This window comes from Mustela erminea, chromosome 5 (genome assembly GCF_009829155.1).
Source record: "Mustela erminea isolate mMusErm1 chromosome 5, mMusErm1.Pri, whole genome shotgun sequence".
NCBI classification, from domain to species: domain Eukaryota; kingdom Metazoa; phylum Chordata; class Mammalia; order Carnivora; family Mustelidae; genus Mustela; species Mustela erminea.
Genome location: NC_045618.1, coordinates 61,549,016 through 61,567,932, shown reverse-complemented (window position 1 = coordinate 61,567,932; position 18,917 = coordinate 61,549,016). Strand labels below are relative to the sequence as shown.

Below are 18,917 nucleotides of genomic sequence, written 5' to 3'. Positions count from 1 at the left end.
TTAAAGATTTTATTTGTCAGGGAGAGAGCGAGCAAGTGTGCACAAGCAGGGGTAGCAGAAGGCAGAGGGACAAGCAGGCTTCCCACTGAGTGAGGAGCCTGATGTGGGACTCACTCCCAGGGCATGTGATCATGCCCCGAGCCGAAGGCAGATGCCCAACCGACTGAGCCACCCAGGCATTCCCCAAGCTGTGTAATTTAATAGGTGAATTGTATGATGTCAATTATATTTCAGTGAAGTTTTTTTTTTTTTAAGATTTTATTTATTTATTTGACACAGAGAGAGAGAGAGAGCACAAGCGGGGAGAGTGGCAGCAGAGGGTGAGGGAGGAGCAGGCTCCACATAGAGCAAGGAGTCCAAAATGGCGCTTGACCCTAAGACCCTGAGATCACGAAGGCAGAGGCCTAATAGATGAGTCACCCAGGTGCCCCTTGGTGAAGTTGTTTTAAAAAAATAAAGAAAAAAACCCGAGACTGGGTGACTCAGTTGGTTAAGCAGCTCAGGTTATGATTCCAGGGTCCTGGAATTGAGCCCCACATTGGGCTCCCTTGCTTAGCGAGAGCCTGCTTCTCTCTCTCCCTCTGCTGCCGCTCTGCTTACTTGTGCTCTCTCCCTATCTCTCTGTCAAATAAATGAAGGAAATCTTAAAAAAAAAAAAAAAAAAAAGGAAAAGAAAGAAAAGGAAAAAAACCACAACACAGAATACTGGTCCCCACCCTTAGTGTTTCTGATTCAGCAGGTTTGGGGTGAAGCTGACACTACTAGCCTAGGGACTAGGCTTTGAGAACCACTCCATTAGCTCATAGAAATGATAGTTTCAGGGAAATGAACCATGAGAGACTATGGACTCTGAAAAACAATCTGAGGGTTTTGAAGTGTGGGGGGTGGGAAGTTGGATGAGCCTGGTGGGTATTATGGAGGGCACGTATTATATAGAGCACAGTGTGGTGCATAAACAATGAATTCTGATACACTAAAAAGAAATTTAAAACATTAAAAAATAAAAAAAAAAAGAAATAATAGTTTCCTGAGAAACTTCAAATAGTTTTCTTTTACTGTCTTTCAGAGACCTAGACATAGAAATAACTGCAGTTTGTAGGGGCACCTGGGTGGCTCAGTGGGTTAAAGCCTCTGCCTTCAGCTCAGGTCATGGTCCCGGGGTCCTGGGATTGAGCCCCACATCGGGCTCTCTGCTCTGCAGGGAGCCTGCTTCTTCCCCTCTCTCTCTGCCTGCCTTTCTGCCTACTTGTGATCTCTGTCTGTCAAATAAATAAAAAAAAAAAAAAAAAAAAAGAAATAACTGTGGTTTGTATCTGGTTCTTATACTCAGGTTCTGACATATTTTAATCTTATCTCAGTTTTCAAATAAGTGGGTGATTCTAGAAGAAGCTTTCTTTGGTTTATCTTCAAATGTTTATTGAATATATGGTAAAAAAACAAAGAACAAAAAACCTCTTCACTTCATAAAGAGACACTGCTTAAAAAGATTTCCTATAATAAACTTATTTTAATAGTGCAAAAACCAACCTGCTTCTAAACAGTGAAGGAACAATTTCCAAAAAATTATATAAAAATAGCCAATCCTTTGAACAAATACAAATGCAAACAATTAAGTAAATATTACAATTATGTAGGCAAACTCAGGAAGCAGAGACCATAATTATAAGCCAAATCATTCCTGGAGTTGGTCCATACCAGGTTACCAAAATGCAAAACAAAACTTCTACTTTCCAGGTTTACAGAAAAGAAATGAAACAACTCCATTAAGAAAAGTAATTTAAATTTCATGGAAAACAGACAATATTGGTGACTTTAGAAGTTTTTCAAGAAGTTCATGGAAATAAAGAACATCATCTTGATTTTTATGGAAAATAAATTTTATGTTGACTTTTGAAGCTTAAAGGACCATGTGATCTTCTTGACCAAAGGCTCAGAAGTAAAAGCCAATTCAAGAGCGAAGATAATATTCATGGGACCTATAGGACTTTAACCTGATCTTAAAGTATAAAGCAAAATGTTAAGTTGAATTAGTTTAAAAATACATATATACTTTAGAATTAGATATAAAAGAAACAAAATTTATCATGATTAGGATTTGAATAAAGTTTGGGTTGAAGTTTTCTCATATTTATCTATCTCAAAGATAATACTGATCATTCAGTATCAATGAATATTCTTATATTTGTGTATGGCTTGAGAAACAAATATTCACATTAAATTCATTACTACTGCCAGAAATTGACAAAACTGGTAGTTTCAAATGTGATATTGTTTGAAGTACCATTACTTAATAGAAAGAGACTGAGAATCTTGGTGTAAAGCATCCTTCAGAAAGATGGAAACTGCCCAGACAGAAGAGTATCTCTCTATACAGTGCTACATATTTCTATATATATCTCCTTGCTACATCAAAAATATACAAAAAAAAAATTTTTTTACATATATGTACTGAGCCACAATGAATTAACTTTCTCTACAAAACTATACATAAGAAAACATTGATAGACATTATATAATAAAAGAAGGCAACGTCCTCAAGAAAAGATGGCAACCATTTGAATAGCTGAGGGATATTGTTTTTTCTTAACATTTCTGGAATGGAGAAAAAAAAGGATGAATAGTTTGTAGACAGATATATCTCTATTCCAGAAATATCTGGTAGACAGAAGCCAGGCAACTTAAAAATCATAGTTCTGTATATGAGGAAATGGTTAATGTTTTTGTTACTGGGGACAGCTCTTCTTATACTTAAGTTACTTCTCAGGGCTTGTTCTATATCAGAGGGCACAACTTTAATTAGAAGAAATTTTCCCTAAGTGTTCTACTATTTAAACCTCTTGTAAAAAGATTGGCAGTTTGATAATATGCAGTTTGAGGCGATCCATCATTCCTGACTGCAGAGATTTAAAAACCAAGCATACAAATTAACTGTAACGTCATCAGAAGGAATTTTACTAGGCTTCTTTCAAGGACCTAAAGACAAAAATTAAGCAGAGATAGATAAGCTGACATAATATCATTATGAAGTGCACTGTGCTTGGTCTTCTAGCTATAGTCCATGCGTCTGGTGGTAGAAATGGCAGTCCTGAAGCAGATCTTGGTAAATTTGCTTGACTACATTCTTTAGGTAGTTGTCCTCCAGTGGCACTTTAGATAGAATTGCAGTGATTTCATCTTGGCTGGAAAGAACAAAAGTTTCATTAATTTTTCTGTAAACTTACCTCCATTTCATTGGAATTCATGTTTTTGGGTATGGTCTCTGAGTCTCTTAGAAAGCACAGATAGGCATTTCTAGAAATAGCCTGTCCAACAGGAACTGAGATTCCAAAAACAAGGCCTAAGAGCAATCCTTTATGAACTATGAGGTATCTTGACTTAGCTAAAAATAACAACTGTTGGGCGATGGATTTGAGGTGGGTGTATTGTAAACTCTACTATCTTAAAAACTGTCAGCAGTGTGTCTAAAAATTCACAAAATATATAGTCGGAATGAAATATTATTATATCTGGTTACAAAAGCATTATGATTACACAACTTTTTAAGTGATTATTAAGTGATTACATGATTATTCTGTTTTTAAGTCCATAGAAGTTATTTATATATGATCTGGACTAAGCTTATGCCCATTTTTTCCCTTCTTCATTCCTGTTTTAGGTTAAGAGTATTCAAAAAGTAGAGCAAGTATAAAAGAATAGACCAATTATCTCCAGCATCCACTGGAACTAGAAATGAAGGCCACTGACTTTAAGAGAACAAATTTTTCAAAATGAAGTCAGAAGTGACAACTGGCACTCACTATGGATTATCCATTACTGGTATCTCCAATAATGGTATACATTATTTCTGACCACTTTGAGAGTTCCTTCAAATGATATAACATAGGTAAAAAAGTACTCAGGAGCCCTATCCTGTTGGCTCTTTACTTACCCAATGTTTCCAACGTGATTTTGAATGGAGAAAGGTAATGGGACAGTTGGAAAATGGACTGAGAGAGGCAAAGTTATCTCAAATTTTGCAAATGCTGTAGAGCTGGAGAATAAAAGTCTCAATCTAAAAAAAAAAAAAAAAAAAAAAAAGTCTCAATCTATAAAAGACAAGATCTTCAATTAAAAATACAAAACAAGGGGCGCCTGGGTGGCTCAGTAGGTTAAAGCCTCTGCCTTCGGCTCAGGTCATGATCCCAGAGTCCTGGGATCGAGCCCCGCATCGGGCTCTTTGCTCAGCGGCGAGCCTGCTTCCCCTTCTCTCTCTGTCTGCCTGCCTATCTGCCTACTTGTGATTTCTCTGTCAAATAAATAAATAAAATCTTTAAAAAAAAAAATACAAAACAAAAAACAGAGTGAAACAAATACATTTTCCTTTTATACTCATATGTGAAACTTAGATGGTACATTATTTACTTGTCCTTATTAAATGGACAGTGGGTAAAAAACCTGGAACAGAGTCGCCTGGGTGGCTCAGTGGGTTAAGGCCTCTGCCTTTGGCTCAGGTCATGATCCCAGGGTCCTGGGATAGAGCCCCACATCAGGCTTTCTGCTCAGTGGGTAACCTGCTTCCTTTCCTCTCTCTCTGCCTGCTTCTCTGCCTACTTGTGATCTCTGTCAAATAAATAAATAAAATATTAAAAAAAAATCTGGAACAAAGATTATTATTACTAGTATCATTTTCATTGTTGGCCATAAAACTCATTAAATCATTTTTAATACATTTTAAAAATATATTTTATTTATTTATTTGACAGAGAGAGAGAGAGATCACAAGTAGGCAGAGGCAGGCAGAGAGAGAGGGAGGAAACAGGTTCCCCGCTGAGCAGAGAGCCCCACGCGGGGCTTGATCCCAGGACCCTGAGATCACGACCTGAGCCGAAGGCAAAGGCTTAACCCACTGAGCCACCCAGGCGTCCCTTTAATACATTTTTTACTCATTATTTACTGTTACAGGTTGACCTATGTCCCCTCCTGCCATCCATGTTGAAACCCTCACCTCCAGTATCTCAGAATGTGACCTTATTTTGAAAATAAGGTAACTGAAGATTTAATTAGTTAAGATGAGGTCTTACTGGAGTGAGATGGTGTCCTAACCCAAAATGATTGGTGTCCTTATAAAAAGGGGACATTCGGACACAAACATGCACACAGGAAGCACATCATGTGAAGATGAAAGCAGATACTAGGATTATGTATTTAAAGCCAAGGTATGCCAGCAAATCACTAGAACATAAGAGACAGTCATGGAATAGACTCTCCCGCACAGCTCCTCGGAAAGAACCAACCCTGTTAAGTTCTTGATCTCAGACTTCTAGCCTCCAGAACTGTGAACAATAAACTGTGGTTGTTTAAGCCACTCAGTTTGTAGTACTTTGTTATGGCAGCCCTGGGGAACTAATATACTTACTCAGTATTAGTCACATCTATGTTCATTAGGTTATAATTTGGTCCCCATCTCTTTAAAAACTCAATTTCCTCTCCAAGGAGTCTACAATGGCTCACTACCAGTGAGACTTCTTGAAGCATCTAGGAAAAATTGGGAGAAAAATTATGAAAACATTTCAATTTTTTTTTTTTAAAGATTTTATTTATTTATTTGACAGAGAGAGATCGCAGGTAGGCAGAGAGAGAGAGAGAAGAGGAAGCAGGCTCCCTGCGGAGCAGATAGCCAGATGCGGGGCTCGATCCCAGCACCCTGGGATCATGACCTGAGCCGAAAGCAGAGGCTTTAACCCACTGAGCTACCCAGGTGCCCCACACATTTCAATTTTTTTTTTTTTAAAGATTTTTTATTTATTCATTTGACAGACAGAGATCACAAGTATGCAGAGAGGCAGGCAGAGAGAGATGGAGAAGCAGGCTCCCCGCCGAGCAGAGAGCCCGATGCGGGGCTCGATCCCAGGACCCTGGGATCACGACCCGAGCCGAAGGCAGAGGCCTTAACCCACTGAGCCACCCAGGCGCCCCCAAACATTTCAATTTTTAATGGCTTTTTTATTTTTTTATTTTTAAAGATTTATTTATTTATTTGACACGGAGAGAGAGAGAGAGAGAGAGAGAGATCGATCACAGGCAGGCAGAGGTGGTCGGGGGGAAGCAGGCTCCCCACCGAGCAGAGAGCTGGATGCGGGGCTCGATCCCAGGACTCTGAGATCATGACCCGAGCCAAAGGCAGAGGCCCAACCCACTAAGCCACCCAGGCGCCCCTTTAATGGCTTTTTTAGACCACTTGGCCACGTTACCACTTCCTTTAGTGGCTCTTTTATAAAGAATCTCTTGAAGTTAAACAATATTTTTATAGTTTCAGGATCTAGTGTTATATACTTAACATTTCAGTTCTGTTTTTTGGGACAGATAACATAATTTTCCTTTAAAATATTTCAATCAGATTTACCTTAGGTACTTGATGCTGTGTTGTACATTTTTTCTTCCAGGATTCTTGTTCCTCAATGTACTGGAAAATAAGATTATGAACTAAACGGGAAGAAGGAGGAGCTTGATCCTCTGAGGAAGGAAAAAAACAAATCAAAACAGGGTATTACTTATTTTCAAATATCTTATACACATAAGCTAGAAATAACTTCAAACTACTAGGTATTTAAGTATCCTCTCCATTTTATTTTCAAGCACATATATCAATGTGTATATAGTGCACATAGACTTTTTTTTAAAGATTTTATTTATTTGACAGAGAGAGCACAAGCAGGGGATTGGGAGAAGGAGAAGCAGGCTCTCCACTGAGCAAGGAGCCTGATGCAGGACTCAATCCCAGAACCCTGGGATCATGACCTGAGCCAAAGGCAGATGCTTAACCAGCTGAGCCACCCAGGTGCCCCACAGACATTCTTATAAAAACTCAAGCCTTTATCATATATGGAATAGAGCTTGCTTAAAACCATAAGTTTAATGTAACACAAATGAGTTTAAATCCTGACTCCCCTTACAACCTGAGGGATCCTAAACACGCTTACTTCTTTTGAGCTATAGTTGCCCATTTATAAAACAAGAAATACTTCAAAGTGTTGATATAAGTAATACAACTGCTTGATATAGAATAAGTACTCAGAATGGTAATTTTTGAATTATGGAAATAGTTATCATTAATCATTGCTTAAAATCTAGTAATATTTTAAAAAATAGTTTCTTTAAAATCCTACCCAACATTTAGAACATTATCCAAGAAATTTTATGTCTAGTATACATTTCTAAGGACAAATTATTATTATTATTATTGTTTATATTTACTTTGTATATGAAAGAGGTCTCAAGGAGCAAATTATACTTGTAAATATTCAACACATTTTTAGTGGATAAGTATTTGAACTTACCATCCAACAGAGATTGAAAATTCAGGTCAACAATCTTCCTATAAGCCTTGTCCAGGAAAGGGAGACCAACTAGAAAGAACCAGAATAAGAGTAGCACTGTTTGTTTGTTTGTTTGTTTACTAATTTACTTATTTGAGAGAGAGAGTATACACCTATACAAGCCAGGCAGGGCTAGGGGAGAAGGAGGAGTAGAGGGAGGGAGGGACAAGTAGAGGCCATGCTGAGTGCAGAGCCCCACACAGGGCTGTATCTCATGACCTGAGCTGAAATCGAATGGGATGCTTAACTGACTGAGCCACCCAGACACCCCATTATTTCTTTTTATTTTCTGATTTTAAGCCACATACAACATAGTACTTTAGAATCCTACTATTTCTGGGTAGCAGGGTTTTTTTATTTTTTATTTTTATATAGGCAATTAAAGAGGTGTCTTTTTTTTTTTTTAAACATTTTATTTAAGAATGAGAGCGTGTGCGCGCATGAGTAGGGTAAGGGGAAGAGAGAGGGAGAGCCAGGCTCTCTGCTGAGCAGGGAGCCTGACGTAAGGCTCAATCCTAAGATCCCGAGACCAGGACCTGAGCCAAAGGCAGATGCCTAACCAACTAGGCTACCCAGGTTCTCCTAAAGGTGTATTCTTGAATCATATTATTCTTTGGTAAGAATAATGGTGAAGGCTCCCCTGAGATTGCTGAACTACATTTACTGGCAAGTCTTTGAAGGAAATTTAAGGTGTAGTACATTTATTGTAAATTTAGCAAGGCCTCCTCCTTGACTCCTAACTTTTGTGCAAAGACACTATTTTCAGGCACCATATAAAAAAATGACTATGATCTCTTCATACTATCTTTTTACAAATATAGTGAAAATGATTTATGCTTTTAGCATTAGGGTAATGAGAGCCAGGAGAGCTTTCCTCCTCCAAATTCTAGAGTTATCTCCTGTCTCTCAAATTTGGATTCTTTTGACTTTGTTGAATATCTTCTATGTGTTAGGCACTGAGGATATGATAATGAGACAAAGAGACAATCAATTTATATTCTCAAAAAGCTTATGTCTCAGGAGGATACACAGATAATTACACTAATAAACACCAAAAACTACAATCAGTGATAAGCACTATTAAGGAAAACAGCAGGAAGCAATGAGAATATATATAATAAGAGGGCAAATAGTAGAGGGAGTGGGTAAAAGGAGAGTCAGGGAAAACTTTTCCTGCAGAAGTGGTAACTGAGTTGAGCTCTTAAGGATTATTAACAGAAATTTATTTAGTGAAAAGGGAGTACTATGGTCTGAATGTTTGTGTCCCCCATTGTATTTTATATATTGAAATCTTAATTCTCCCTGTGATAGTATTAGGAGATGGACATTTGGAAGGCATTTATTAGGTCATGAGGCAGAGCCCTCATGAATGAGATTAATGCAGTAATAACTGAGACCCTAAACAGCTTGGTCTTCCAGTATGTAAGGATACAATGAGAAGTCTGCAACCTGGAAGAGGACTCTCACCTGACCATGCTGACACCCTGATCTTGGACTTCCAGCTTCCAGAAATATAAGAAATAAATTTCAGTTGTTCAATAACTACCCAATTGATGGCATTTTTGTTATAGCAGTTCAAGTAGACAAAGAGAAGTAAGTGAAAGGGCATCCAGGCATAAAAAACATCATCATGAAGGTCCTGAGAACATGGCTGAGCATGAAGAGATCAGGATCTTATAAAGAAATGAAAGAGAAGCACCTGGCTGGCTCAGTAGAACGAGCATGACTCTTAACCTCAGGGTCATAAGTTAAGGCCCCACATTCGGTATAGAGTCTACTTAGAAAAAAAAAAGGAAATAAAAAGGAAATGAAAGAAATCGATGTGCCAAAGTGCAGAGAATTGTTTAATGAGGCAGAAAAAGGAAGAAAAATTTAATTCATGTAAGACATTATAGGCCATAACAAATATTTTGATCATTAGTCTAAGAATATTAGGTGCATGATCAGCAATCACCATGATCACCAAAGCTACAAGAAGGAAGATGAATTGGAGAGGAAAAGGAGAGGATTCAGAAAGGCCAGCTGGAATGTTATTGTAGCTATTTTGTTAGAGATGACTATTGACAGGAAACAAAGAAATGTGGGTCAGTATTAAGAAATTAAAATCACTAAGTCTTACTGATGATTAGATATGTCCGATAAGGGATAAAGAGATATAGAGTGATTCCGAAGTTCTATTATTTATTTATTTATTTATTTATTTTAAAATTAGGCTTCACATACAATGTTGGGCTTGAACTCATGACCCTGAGATCAAAAGTTGCGTGCTCTACTGACTGAGTCAGTCAGATACCTCTAATTCTTGACTTTAATTTTGGACCTGGACTGAAGTTGATCGTATTATTATTAAGATTTTAGTAGTAGTAGTAGTAGTAGTAGCAGTAGCAGTAGTTTATTATTTTAAAATTTTTATTATATAGTATTTTGAAAGATTTTATAGATTTATATACTTGGGAGAGAGAGAGAGCATGAGTAGGGAAGGAGCAGAGTGAGAGGGACAAGCCGACTCTGTGTGGAACACAGAGCCTGATTCCAGGACCCTAAGATCATGACGGGAGCTGAAACCAAGAGTATGATGCTCAACCAACTGAGCTACCCAAGTGTGTCAATGGTATTCTTTGAGAAAAGGAACTTTTAAGGAACATCATGTGTGCAGGCTGGGAGACTGTGAAGTTTGGTTGGCCGTGCTGAAACTGTTTCAGAGAAAAGACAAAAAGACACTGATAGGAGACTCTCAACAAAATAGCTAGAACTCTCTCCAGGCACCATAAAGTGATTCTACCTATTTTGATAAGCCTGCCAAACACAGAACTTCCAATTAACCTTTTAGGTTAACTTAAGTACAAAAAAAAGTTAAGAGTCACCAGCCATTAGAGTAAATCCGCTATCACAAAGCACAGAGGAGAAAAGGAACTCAGAAAAACAGACGCAAACAGCATGTTGACCCATTATTTGGATATGTAAAATTTCTATCATCTAATATAATCTAACGAAGGTCAACTTTCACTAGCTGAATTTTTATTTTATTCCTTATCTAACAAAATTCTATTATCAGAAATTAAAAAGTGATCACCTTTTCTAAGATTTTCATCAGCACTTTCATTATGTCAATAGTTATTATGGTATTAAAATAAAGATTGGACTCTTTAGTGAGTTTGCCATTCATTTTCATGCAGAGGAATTATCTTACTTTTGCTCACCTACTGTCTCTCCAAAGGTGATGGTAAGTTCTATTGTGTCATAAAGGAAGGTGAATACAGCTTGATCATCACTCCACTCAATGACTTCCCACTCAGACAAGCTGGAGAGAAAGAAAGAGAGACAAAGAATTTTTTTCTGAGGTAGAAGAAGAGAGTTAACTTCTGATACCATGCTAACCGTAGCAGAAATAGTTGCTGAAGTTTTTCTACTGGCTGGGGAGATTTTATTCATGTATTCATGTATTCATGTATTCTACTGGCTTGGGAGATTTTATTCATGTATTTGTCAGAGACACGGTGAGAGAGGGAATACAAACAGGGGGTGTGGGAGAGGGAGAAACAGGCTTCCTGCTGAGCAGGGAGCCTGATGTGGGGCTCCATCCCAGCACCCTGGGATCATGACCTGAGCCGAAGGCAGAGGCTTAACCCACTGAGTCACTATACTTGATGTTGGGTACATGACTGTTTTTTAGAGTGTATAGTATTATAAGTTAAAACAGCAATACATATTACAAACACATGTCAATTGCTGTAATAGATTTAGACAACTACAAAGGCACAGGATAAAACACAAACAAATGACACTTTTCCTTACCTCAACTGATCCAGTAGCTTTTCAGTTCTATCTGTTTGTTTTTGTACAAAGTCTATTTGAGCAAGGGTCTGTTCTTTCTGTGCTTCCAGTTCTAAAAGATTTCTGCAAATCAAAGTAGGTATTCAGAATGAGATAAGGCTATTGTCACAATTTGGACTCCATTAAAATAAAGGTTTATTTTAGTCAAAAAGTCACAAGCTAGACAGCTCCCCATTGAAGTGAATGGCGTCCATTTTTGTTTTCTTAGGCTTCTTTTGTCCTTCCTTCCTTCCTCTTTCTTTCTTTGATAAGCATTTATCTAGAAATGTGGGTCTAATTAGGAAAGGCTTAAATCAATGGTTCTCAAAATTAGGATTCATGAAGGCATCCTTGAAGGTTTGCATATTCTTTAAGATTATTAAAATTTACTCTTTGTTTTGATGATAAAATATAACCATAATGTAGGTCATAAGAATGCCCACCTTAAAATTGAGACATGCCATAATTTTGATGTCCGTGTTTGGCTTTTTTAGTTTATTAGAGCTAAATAGAACTTATACCTTGTTAGTCATTTTGCTAGTATTAATTTTAGCCAAACATTATCAACTGTCAAATTAATGTTGTCAGTTGGAATTTTATTAGTTTGTCATTATTTATATTTGGTTCATTTTAGTCTTATAGTTAAATGAGATCTATAACAATAAGAAAAATATACCTCATTTTATACTTATAATTAAGTATATTATAAAAGTAAAATATAAAAACAGCTTAATGCTAGGTTAATTTTCTTTGAAAGGATCCTGATATTATTCAAGCTTGAGAAGTACTACGTTGGATTAACACCCTATAAACAGTAAGGGCTTAGAAAATGTTGTCAACTAAGATGGATCAAGTTCAAGGTGGAGCAGAAGCCCTGAGTCAATCTTAAGTCAATACTCATGTGCCTCATCTCCTCAGTTTTTTGGAGGTAGAAGTCATTCAGTCATGTAAAGTTTAGCTTATTTTCTAACATTCTAAATGAAGGCTGACCTTTGAAGCTCTTCTTCTTCAGTTTTCAGCTGTTCCAGTTCTTTAGAAAGAAAACAAAGCAAATTTATCAGAATGGACACATTAAAATGTTGCTACAAAAATCATCTGTTCTACTGAGAATTCTGTATCATTTAATCTCACCTAAATAAAGAAGAGATTGTTTTTTCCCCCTTTACTTCCTTAATTAATTCAGTTACCTTTCTTTTCTTTTTAAAGATTTTATGTATTTATCTGAGAAAGAGAAAGAAAGAAAGAGGAGGAGCAGAGGGAGAGGGACAAGCAAACTCCACACTGAGTGCAGAGCCTGATGGAGGGCTTGATCTTATGACCGCGAGATTAAGACGAGCCAAAATCAGGAATTGGGTGCTCAAACAACTGAGCTACCCAGGCACCCCTTCAGTTACCTTTCTCTGCAGCTCTCATTTCAGAATCCCATTCTTCCATAGGACTGTCTTTCTCTCCATCCTCCAAATTCTTAGTTTCTAAGTAGGCAATGTGCATTAGAATATCTCAGTCAAAAACAACCAGAGATGAGAAAAAAAGATGGTCCCAAAATGAAGAGTTAACAATATTTTACAAGCACTCATCATTCCTCATCTTCCTCACCAATAAAGCACTGAGCTATAATTATAATTTCATACAAAGACTTGCTTCTAGTGGCAGACAAGTGAACTTCAAGCTATACAGCAATGATCTCCAACAGCAACTTCTCAGGGGCCACTTTGAGGTGGAAATCGTTTAAATATAATTTGCATACATCAAAGTTATTGTTAGGCAATCCCATGGACAAGAAGCAGGAACAGATACACATATACAAATGCATGCATGCACATTTTAAAATTTTAATTTGCTTTTGAAACCTTAAAACCTCATCCTTAAAATCCTTTTCCCTTCCCAGATCCAAATGGAGTTTAGATTTTTATATCAAAAACAAAACTTCTTTTTAAAGATTTTTTTTTATTTATTTGACCGAGAGTGTATGTGTGTGCACAAGCAGGGGGAGCAGCAGAGGGAGAGGAGAAGCAGGAACCCAATGTGGGGCTCGATCCCAGGACCCTGGGATCATGATCTGAGTTAAAGGCAGCCACTTAACTGAATGAGCCACCCAGGCACTCCTGTTCTTTTTAATTCTTCCTTTTTTTTTTTTTTTTTTTTTAAGATTTTATTTATTGGGGTGCCTGGATGGCTCAGTCATTGTGCATCTGCCTCTCTGACAAAGAAATAAAATAAAATAAAATAAAGATTTTATTTCTTTATTTGTCAGAGACAGAGAGAGAAAGAGAGAACACAAGCAGGGGAGCAGCAGGTAGAGGGGAAGCAGGCCCCCACTGAGCAAGGAGGCTGATGTGGGACTCAGTCCCAGGACCTTGGGATCACGACCTGAGCTGAAGGCAGATGCTTAACCAACTGAGCCACCCAGGCATCCCTGTTCTTTTTAATTCTTAAAAATATTTTATGTTTTCTCTTTAGTTCTTTATATAAATTTATTTTATAAGTCAAAACTCCTTAAGAGACCCTCCATGGCCAGACCCTTAAAGCTAACATCTCCAGCTTTAGCTCAGATCATGTTCTCTCTCATGCTCTTTCTATTCTAGCCACATTGGCCTTATTTCAGACCTTGTACTTGGTATATTCTTTCCCATAAGAGCTTCTGCATGTGTATTCATATTCAATAGTCTACTCTCCCCTCCTTGCTTTAACTCTTCCTTAGTCTTCAGCTCTTAGCTTAAATGCCACCTCCTCAGAGGGAAGCTGGTCTTGACCTGACTAGGTTAGATTTCTATTTCAGGACCTTATAAGTACCATGTAACCCCTCTTTTGTAACCACTTACCATAAAACTATTCAATTCTTTTTTTTTTTTTTTTTTTTAAAGATATATTTTCAAGAGAGAGAGAAAGCATAAGTGGGGGTTGGGAGAGAGGCAGAGGAAGAAGGAGACTTCCTGCTGAGCAGGGAGCCTGAGGTGGGTCTCCATCCCAGGACGGGACCAGATCATGACTTGAGCTGAAGGCAGATGCTTAATGAACAGAGCCACCCAGGCACCCCCTATGTGTTTAATTCTTATATTCTTTTCTTTTCTAGATGAGAAGCTCCACAAGGCCATAAAAATTTTTGTGTTTTTTAAAAAAAATATTTATTTATTTATTTATTAGAGAGAGAGTGCAAGTGAGTGAGCATGTGCGTAAGCAGGAGATGGGGGAAGAGAAAGAAATCTAAGCAGACTACACTCTGAGCTGGAGCCCATTGTGGGTGGTGCTTGATCTCACAACACTGAGATCATGCCCTGACCCTAAACCAAGAGTAGATTGCTTAACCAACTGTACCACCCAGGCACTCCTAAGTTTTTGTTTTTTTATCACCATAGTATTCTTAGCACTGAGCACTATACATGGCACAGAGTAGGTACTCAGTGTATTTGCACAAGGAATAATGAAGGAATGAGAAAGAAATAGAGAGCTATTTGTTAGTAGGTGTTAGAGAGGGAAGTGTGGTTTTTGGTATTTTAAAGATAAAAGAGAGGTGAATATATCGTTTAGAGAGGAGGCAGGGACTACACAAGAGATAAGGAAAAAATCAGTGATATGAAATTCCTAAGAAGAGGGGATGGAACTCAAAGTTTAGGTGGAGAGATTGTTCTCAGGGAAAAGAAGGATGGATGAAAGAGTGAATATAGATATATAAAAGTTTGTTTAGCAATAGGAAGTTTAGAAGTTGTAGCCTAATACCTTCTATTTTTTTGTCTGTGAAGTAGAGAGAAAGGTAATGAACAAATGCATAGGGCAGTCAAGATTATGGAATTCGTATTATCAATGCAATGCAGTTATACTAGAAACAAAGCATAGTGTTAAGAACTCTGAGGGATATGGGCAAAAATAAAGCTGATTCTTCCATGGAGCTTACGATTTAGTTAGGGAGATAAACTACACAAAAGAAACCGTAATTACAAGTAGATGTATGGCTACTATAAGAAGGACTAACAAAATAGCTATAGGAACTCAAGGGAGATGATGACTACCTCCTTTGGTAGAAAACAGAAGAATGTACTAGCAAAGACAAAGTGGCACTACTGCATAGAGATGACAAGATTTGGTTGGAATTTGGGATGCATAATAAAAACTAAAAGTAAATCGTGTAAGAAGGAAGATCTATAAAGGGCTGGAGAAAAAAAATGGAGAATGTTAAATGTCAAGGTCTGGTGTTTGGACTTTGTTATAAATGGAAAGATAAGTTTTTCAATGAAATAATGAAAACTGTTCTTCATAATTATTTAATCTGGCAACAATGCACAGGTTGGACTGGAAAGAGATAGAATGATGTAAGAGTGTAGATAGATTAGTTAGAAAACTTGAAATAGCACATCAGAATTAATGACAGCCTTAATGGGAATGGGAAAGAATACAAGGGATGCTGAAGAAGTAGGTATGTCAGGACTTGATAAGAGAAACTCAAAGACAATGAAAGTTTTTAGCTTTTTACAGTTCAGTTTATAACAATAGCAATGCCTTCAATATAGATAAGAAACATCATATGAGAGCAAGTTTTCAGACTTTATTTTAGAAATGGGAGAAGACAATAAATTCCCTTTTATTCACACAGAGTTTAAGGTATCTAAAGATATTTTTGCATAGAGGTTCAGCAGGAAGCTAGAAAGATTAAGTTTGGAACTCAAGAGAGAGGCTAACGATGCCTTAGCTCAGAATAATTATAAGCTATTGAAAGTCAAAATCTGTGTTTACAATATCTTTTTTTCTGATGCTAAGCACAGTATCAGGTAAATTTAACTGAATTTGGGAATCATTTATATAAATACAAATGTTAAAGCAGATGAAAGCAGTAAGGGAGAGAACATAGAAATAAGTAGATGATAAAATCTAAATGCCTACACAGGAGATTAGAGAGAGACAAACAGAAGGACTAAAAGAAATAGGAAGAAAGCAAATAGTCGGGGTAGTACAATATCACAGAGGCTTAGGGAGATGAAAGGTTCAGAAAGAAAATAATCAGCAGTATCAAATGCTGAGAGGTCAAGATGGTTAAGGGCCAAGAGCTTCCAAATTTGATGATTACGAGGAATTTTGTGATCTTTGAGAAAGCAGTTTCAGGACAATAACACTAACATTGCGGAAATATGAGAGATCAAACTGAAAGGAGAGATCATTTTCAAAGACAGTAAGTTCATCTATTTTAAAAAATAAGATTATGGTCTAGATTATGAAGAGCTTTCTAAAGAGATTTATTATCTTTTTTTTTTTAAGGTTTTTTAATGTATTTATTTATTTGTCAGGGAGAGAGAGAGAGAGAAAGCACAAGCAGGCAGAGGCAGAGAGAGAAGCAGGCTCCCTGCTGAGCAAGGAAGGAACCCTACATGGGACTCGATCCCAGGATCCTGGGATCATGACCCAAGCTGAAGGCAGCAGCTTAACCGACTGAGCCACCCAGGCGTCCCAAGAGATTTATTATCTTGAGCATCTCTTGTTGATTGTTGCAGATGACCACAGGAAAGGAATTTTATTTTGCTCTAATTTAATGTCTCAAGTTGCTAATACAAGGCTTGACATAAGTGATACCAGCAATCCGTACTGTAGGGAAGCATTTAGACAAAATTAAATTTTCTTTTGGAAAAGTATTCAAAACACATTACCTATTTCAACCTCAGTGAGACAGTTTTCAATCTTCTTAAGTACGTTGTCCATCTCATCCATCCTTATCTGAAGTTTCTCCCTCTCATTCTAAACACACAATATTATATTGTCAAGTTAAACCTCTAAACAAAATATTTAAACATTATAAATGGTTAAACTCTCCACATACTGCTATATCATGAACAGGAAAATCTTAAAATGAAGGTCGAAGCTTCAAGTCTGGACTTAAAATGTATTTAAAAAGCATACATAACAGATTAATATAAACTTATTTTTGTACTTTCCCTTATTACAGTATTTCCATGTAATATAAGATGCTAAATACATATTACTTAAAACAATATTTTTGTTTTCAAAGATTTTATTTTTAAGTAATCTCTATACTCAATATGGGGCTCAAATCTATAACTCTGAGATCAGAAGTCTCACACTCCACTGACTGAGCCAGCCAGATGCTCTCCCCCAAAAGGAATTATTTTTTATTTTTATTTAAAAAAATTTTTTAGATGGGGGAGGAGAGTAATAGAGGGAGAGGGAGAAACAGAATTTTAATCCACACCCAGTGTGGAGTATGACTTGTGGTTTAATTTCACAACCCTGAGATAACTACATGAACCAAAATCAAGAGTCAGACACTTAACCAACTGAGCCACCCAGGTGCTCCCCCAAAAGAATTCTTTTTTAAAAATCATATTTATTTGTTTGAGAGATAGAGTGTGGCAGAAGGAGAGGGAGAAGGAGGTTCCCTGCTGAGCAGGGAGCCTGACAGGTGCTTAAACCTAGAACCTCGGGATTATAACCTGAGCTGAAAGCAGACATTTAACCAAATGAGCCACCCATGTGCCGCTGAAAAAAGAATTCCTAAAAAAATGTTCTATGGTCAAATAACTAAATAGAATTATAGCATGTTTTGTTCCTTTTAGACTTAAAAAAAGTATTTCTGACTTTATTTATTTTTTAAAGATTTTATTTATTTATTTGACAGAAAGAGTGATCTCAAGTAGGCGGAGAAGCAGGTGGAGAGAAAGGAGGAAGTAGGCTCCCTGCGAGCAGAGAGCCCAATGCGGGGCTGGATCCCAGGACTTTGGGATCATGACCCGAGCTGAAGGCAGAGGCTTTAACCCACTGAGCCACCCAGGCGCCCGATTTCTGACTTTAGACTTTAATATGCTACCTATTACATTTCTCCAAAGGAGAATATGGCAGATAATGTTTCTCAGAATTATTTGCCAATGGAAAGAGTGTTTTTTTTAATGCAGAGTACACTCATTTTGGGAAATGTGACTTTAAACATGCACACAAAGGGGCACTTGGCTGCCTTAGTTGGTAGAGCGTGTGACTCTTGATCTTGGGGTTGTTTGAGCCCCACGTTGTGTGTAAAGATTACTTAAAAACATAAATAAATAAAAATAAACATGCACAGTTGGGTCTGGACTATGAGGTAGATAATACTACAGTATAGTCCTTAGCAATGGAAGAGCAGAATCCTCTACTGTTTTATTTCAACATGTATAATAGATAGCAAATTTGAGACGAGACACAGGTCCATATTAGTAAATATATTCTAGAATTACTCAAGATGCCAGATTTCCCACTTTTGATAAATTGAAACCTACGTCTTTATGAACCATGTTCCTTAGGAAACATTCTTCGTATTCTACAATCACTATAAAGTAACTTTAATACGTCTGTCTTTCTATGCTGTTAACTGTTTCAAGTTACCTGAACTGACTGTACCAGCTTGCTGTAGAGAGCCACTTTTCCTTGATGAGTGAAGACTTTAGTCATCTTGGTAAAACGTGATTTTATTTTGTTCAGGTAAATTCCAAAGGCTTTCAGCTGCAAGGGAAAATCAAAGGTTAAGGTGTACTAAAACAAATGAGTTAAGAAAGACAATTGGTCTGGGAAGGCTGGTTCAGCTGCTGTGGGCTATTCTGCCTATCCTAGACAGATTCTTAAGGCGGGGCACATCTCATTTGCAAACTTAATAACATTTAGTAATTTAAAAACAAACCCAAAGATTTTAATTGTAATTCTTGTTTTTATTTTATTTTATTTTATTTATTTTTAAGGATTTTATTCATTTATTTGACAGAGAGAGATCACAAGTAGGCA

At 37.1% G+C, this 18,917-nt stretch overlaps 1 protein-coding gene across 2 annotated transcripts in view; it reads right to left on the bottom strand.

The window, feature by feature from the left end:
- Positions 1 to 1,394: 1,394 nt before the first annotated feature.
- Positions 1,395 to 18,917, bottom strand: part of KNL1 (kinetochore scaffold 1) — a 75,995-nt gene continuing 58,472 nt past the window's right edge. For both annotated transcript variants that reach the window (XM_032343301.1, XM_032343302.1), the window contains 11 exons: positions 18,525 to 18,641; positions 16,802 to 16,889; positions 12,563 to 12,640; positions 12,159 to 12,198; positions 11,151 to 11,252; positions 10,556 to 10,656; positions 7,317 to 7,385; positions 6,383 to 6,492; positions 5,396 to 5,514; positions 3,929 to 4,051; positions 1,395 to 3,179 (listed from right to left, as the gene is read on the bottom strand). In XM_032343301.1, coding sequence (XP_032199192.1) covers positions 3,050 to 3,179; positions 3,929 to 4,051; positions 5,396 to 5,514; positions 6,383 to 6,492; positions 7,317 to 7,385; positions 10,556 to 10,656; positions 11,151 to 11,252; positions 12,159 to 12,198; positions 12,563 to 12,640; positions 16,802 to 16,889; positions 18,525 to 18,641 — 1,077 coding nt within the window. In that variant the 3' untranslated portion in view covers positions 1,395 to 3,049. The remainder of the gene's footprint in view (positions 3,180 to 3,928; positions 4,052 to 5,395; positions 5,515 to 6,382; positions 6,493 to 7,316; positions 7,386 to 10,555; positions 10,657 to 11,150; positions 11,253 to 12,158; positions 12,199 to 12,562; positions 12,641 to 16,801; positions 16,890 to 18,524; positions 18,642 to 18,917) is intronic.